General features: G+C 40.9%; 1 protein-coding gene across 1 annotated transcript; it reads right to left on the reverse strand.

Moving 5' to 3' along the window:
* Positions 1-505: 505 nt before the first annotated feature.
* Positions 506-4,846, reverse strand: kcnj15 (potassium inwardly rectifying channel subfamily J member 15). Its single transcript, XM_022222140.2, has 2 exons — positions 3,526-4,846; positions 506-2,184 (listed from the first exon to the last, which is right to left on the reverse strand). The coding sequence occupies exon 2, from the start codon at positions 2,113-2,115 to the stop codon at positions 1,096-1,098; it is 1,020 nt and encodes a 339-aa protein (XP_022077832.1). The 5' UTR covers positions 2,116-2,184; positions 3,526-4,846; the 3' UTR covers positions 506-1,095.

Here is a 4,846-nt window from a genome sequence, read left to right on the forward strand (position 1 = left end):
ATCATAGTGTTGCCACAACACAAGCTGACATCTAACAGCTGAGACAGTAGAGCTGCTGGTAGTCTGCAACTTCAAGTCTTCTCTCTGTAGCCACATATTCCTGTGGAGAGGCGGATAATTCTAATTTTACGAATTACAACAGTGATTATTACTGATGAGAACTGCAGTGATTAAACATTAGTTGGGAACGAGTCATTCATTACAGACAATTTTGATGCTGATTAATCAGTTTCAGTAATTTCTTTGAAGAATGAAAAATCTCAATTTTGTCATTCTAGCTTCTTAAATCTGAATATTTCCTAGTTTCCTTTTCTATGACAGTAAAGGTAATATCACACAAAATATTTGAGGACGTCATCTTGGGCTTTTGGAAAACACAGATCAGCATGCTAAGCTATGCTAAGCTAACCAGTTCCTTGTTCCAGCTCCACACTGAACATACAGATGTGAAAGAAGCATCAATTTTACCATCAGACCTGCAAGAAATGAGACGCAGACAAGCATATTTCATAAAAATATTTATTTAAATATTCAATTATCAGAACACTGAAACTAAAAAAAAAGTAATTTGGAGACATCTTTACCAAGCACCCGCTATATTCTGGTAAAAAAAGTAAAAAAATAATGTCACTCGTAGGTTTCAGACACAAACCCTCCTTATCTTGGACCCTTTATTAAAACCCCAACCAAAAATAATAAAAAGGGTTATCAGCCCCTCAATGTAAAGCCTTATGTTAGAAGATAACTAAATTAGGATCTGTTAAATTATTCTAAAAACACATGAGAGTGTTTTGCTCTGATGGAGAAGTGATTATGGCACATTATGGCTGAACAGTGACTCTCAACTCATATTTCACTTTGTTTCCATTATTTATCTACAAACAAACAACATCAGAATGATTAAATGAGTAAATGCAGAGAAAGTATCTTCATGTCAGGTTTCCAGTCTGTCTGAAAATGTGATTTCTGATAGACAACGGAATCAGACTTTTACATCATGTGACACAAAGCAGTGTCTGAATCAGGGTTCATGTCTGTGAGGAAACTCTGAGTCTCACATCAAACAGCATTCATGATGAGATCCTGATGAGTCTTTTATTCCTTCTTATAGTCATCCTCCAGTTTCAGCTTCTCTGTGTTGCTGAGTAAAGCTGCGTCGTTGCTCACCTGCACTTTGTCAAAAAAGTTGAAATCGGCCACATAGCGCCCCCCCTTGGTGCTGAACAGCACCGGCTTGAACTCGTGGCCCCACAGGATCTCCTGGGGGACGTAGGAGGTCCGACTCTGACACGTGGCCGCCGTCGACTCCATGGTGGCATTGAGCGTGACGAGCAGCTCGAAGTCTCTGGTCAAGAGGTTTTCTGCGGTGAGTCCAGCCAGAGGACTGTGTTTGTCCAGGACGTGGTAGAAGGTCAGAGGCAGGATGAGGAAGGGACACTCGCTGCTGGAGTCCATGTAGAAGTCCACTGAGCTCTGGTTGATGAGAGTCTTCTCTCCTTCTTCTGTCATGTTAGAGTGGAGCAGCTTCCCGGTCAGCTGGCACTGGATTAGGAGGCTCTTCCTCATGTTGGCCACTCTCACCATCAGACACAGCTTCCCCTGGCGGCGGCAGATCACCGCCAGCTGACTGAACTTGATGGTCTCCGCTCGCTTCTTGGGCCGAGCCAGTTTGGCCAGAAAGGCGCCAGTGACAAAGATCTCAGCCAGGCCGGTGATGACGAGCTGAGCCACCAGGGTGAAGATAGCCAGAGGACACTCTTCCGAGATGTAACGGAAACCATAACCGATGGTGGTCTGGGACTCCAGAGAGAACAGGAAGGCTCCGGTCAGCGTCTGGACATTGGTCACACAGGGGGTGTGGTTGGAGCTCAGACCGGGCTCGTAGTCTCCGTTACCCATTCCGATGAAGTAGAAGAAGACCCCGAAGATGAACCAGGTCATGACGAAGGTGGAGGCAAACAGGGTGAGTTTGTAGCGCCACTTCATGTCCACCACGGTGGTCCAGATGTCGTGGAGGTACAGTTTGACCATTCCCTCCACATTGTCGATCCGTACGTTGTTGTGGCCGTCCTTGGACACGATCCGCCTCTGGACCTCAGACTTCTTGTTGGCCATGTTGCTCCGATCAATTAAAACTGATTTCTAAATGTCAGGTTTTCCTTTATAGCATTGCCAACAGATGAGCTGATGAAAGAGAAACACAAGGATATGATTAGTATCTTACCTGGATCCACAGTCAAAGGGTGAACACACCTGATCATTTGAAGGGTTCTACAAACTTTAGTAACGTAAAGGTCTGATACCAAAAAAGTTAGTATATACTAACCTTTAATTTTAATTTAAAAACCTGCCTGTCCTGTCTTTTTGTTATGATGTTGTATGTGAACTGCTGAATACTTGAATTTCCCTCGGGTTTAATGAAGTATCTATCTATCTATCTATCTATCTATCTATCTATCTATCTATCTATCTATCTATCTATCTATCTATCTATCTATCTATCTATCTATCTATCTATCTATCTATCTCCATTGTTGATTAATCAATTAATTTCTTGGTCTAAAATGGTGGAAAATGTTCAAAAATATTGATTATTTTACTCAAAGCCCAACATGATGTCCTCAAATGTTAGTTTTTCCACAGCCCAAAGACTAAGTTCAAAGAGATCAGTAGATTGACCTTCATTTCATAACATCAGCTTCAATGTCGGTCAGTAAAACCATCCAGTCAGTTTTAAACACTCAACTAAAATGTTTTCACTTCTTTCTACAATTAAAATGTCCATAATTTCTTTGCATGAATTGGTGCTCACTGTGGTAGGGTTTCAGTTAACAACTGTTTGATTGCGATCAGTCTGTCAACCATTTTTGCATAAGAAGTGGTGGAAGAAAATGTGACTCAATCCTTCATTAGATCCTGTATTAGAAGTTAAATGTACATAAAATGTGAAACCTGGGTCTTTCAATAGTTTTAGGCATGTAAAGTTGACAGCTGCTTTAGGTCAAGCCTGATCTGACAATTGTTCTTAGACAGAAAATGAGTTTTATGTACAGAAATGCATGAAAAAACTCATATTGCCAATGTTGTAGATGTTATCATACTTGCTAGGAAAAGTCTTTGAACTCCTACTGCAACACTTGTCAGTGTGACATTACATAATCAGTCATTAAGGAACAATGAAACAGTTTATTTATGACATGTAGATAGTATTTCATGCATAAACTAGCTGTGAGTTTACATCCAAACTCTCACCAATTGGAAAAACAGCGGAAAAACTCTTAAACTTTGGTAAATTCCCTTGAAGTTAAGTAAGATCTGTATGCATCAGAGAAGTTTTGACACAATAATCTGACAAAATACAGACTTAATGAATGAAATATTGCACATAAACCCTACAGTGTCCACATACAGAGAGCTTAATAAAGTTGAAAGTTAACCTCGTAGTAAACCATTGCAGAGGTCCGAGAACACTCGTCGTAACTTTAAATAATCATTTATTTCTCAATAAATCTGCATTATACTCACATCCTGCAGTGCTGCTTCCCTGAATAGTCTCAGATATTCACTCGTCTCAGGATAACAAACAAAATGTGAAAGATGAAGCTGCCCGAGAACATCTAGTCCAGTGTCTTCTTTCTGCTATTGTCCTGAGTTGTGAGCTCTGAACTTTGGCACACTGGTATTCAGGTTAGTACAGAGATGAGGGACAAAGTTGGGCTGTAAACTCTCATCTACATGTGGGTTGGCTTTTATTCCTCCGCCTCCTCTACCTGTCCGCAGGTGGTAACAACAACACCGAACACTTTGCTTTGTTTGGCTGCTTGTGAGGCTGTTGTTGCTTAAAACACACACCCACATTTACAGCTTCCAGTACCTCTCTGAAGGACATTATAAACTCTGTTGGTGCTAATAAACCTGGTGTGACTCTGTTTATTGTAGCTGAAACTAGAAGGAGTTTAGGAGATGTATTTGTGACTTGGCAGTAATGTCTGAAGTCAATGATAAACATATTAAAGGAAAAACAGGAAAAAGTTGATTAAATGGTTTAAAAACTGAATTGTTGACATGAGTTAAAGTGTAACTGCTCAGCTGGGGGAAGATAAAGTGTTAAGTGCTGATTAAGTGCTGAGTACAGAAGTTAAAGCTGGTTTTAAATTAGCTAACGTATAATCTAAAATATATAATCTTCATTTAAGTAAAAGCAGTGAAAGGAGCTTAAGTGTCGGCTGAAATTTACATCAAATAAGAGGAGGTATGCAGATGGAAAACACATAGAAGCCTAGCACCTCATTATGGATTCCTTACCATTCACATACTCCTTGATCTGAATGTGGCTTTTGACACAATCTCTCACAATCTATTATTCCATCTTCCTCAATAGACTGTCCTCCATTGGCATCACTGGACCACTGAACTTTTTTCATTCATATCTCTCAGGACACACTCAGTTCATCCAACTCAAGTCCTTATGTTCCCAGCCCTCCCCCGTCTCTTCAGGTGTTCCCCAGGGCTCTTTCCTGGGGTCCCTTCTGTTCATCATCTACCTCCTTTCCCTTGACAAAATCTTCCGTAAATACAACATTAATTTTCCTTGTTACAGATGACACCTACCAATCCAGTAAACCCAACTCCACACTCCCACCTTCCTCCCTCACCAAGTACCTGTCTGAAATAAAATCCTAGTTCACCTCAACCTCTTAAAACTAAACAGTGACAAAACAGAGATTCTTCTCATTGGATCTAAATCAACACTATCCAGAACTGTCAGTTTCTCCTTCACCACTGACAGTGCCTCAGTTCAGGCCCGGGACAATTCCTGGTGGGCCGGTCTGATGTTTGGGCCGGT

The sequence above is a fragment of the Acanthochromis polyacanthus genome, chromosome 17 (genome assembly GCF_021347895.1).
Source record: "Acanthochromis polyacanthus isolate Apoly-LR-REF ecotype Palm Island chromosome 17, KAUST_Apoly_ChrSc, whole genome shotgun sequence".
Taxonomy (NCBI): domain Eukaryota; kingdom Metazoa; phylum Chordata; class Actinopteri; family Pomacentridae; genus Acanthochromis; species Acanthochromis polyacanthus.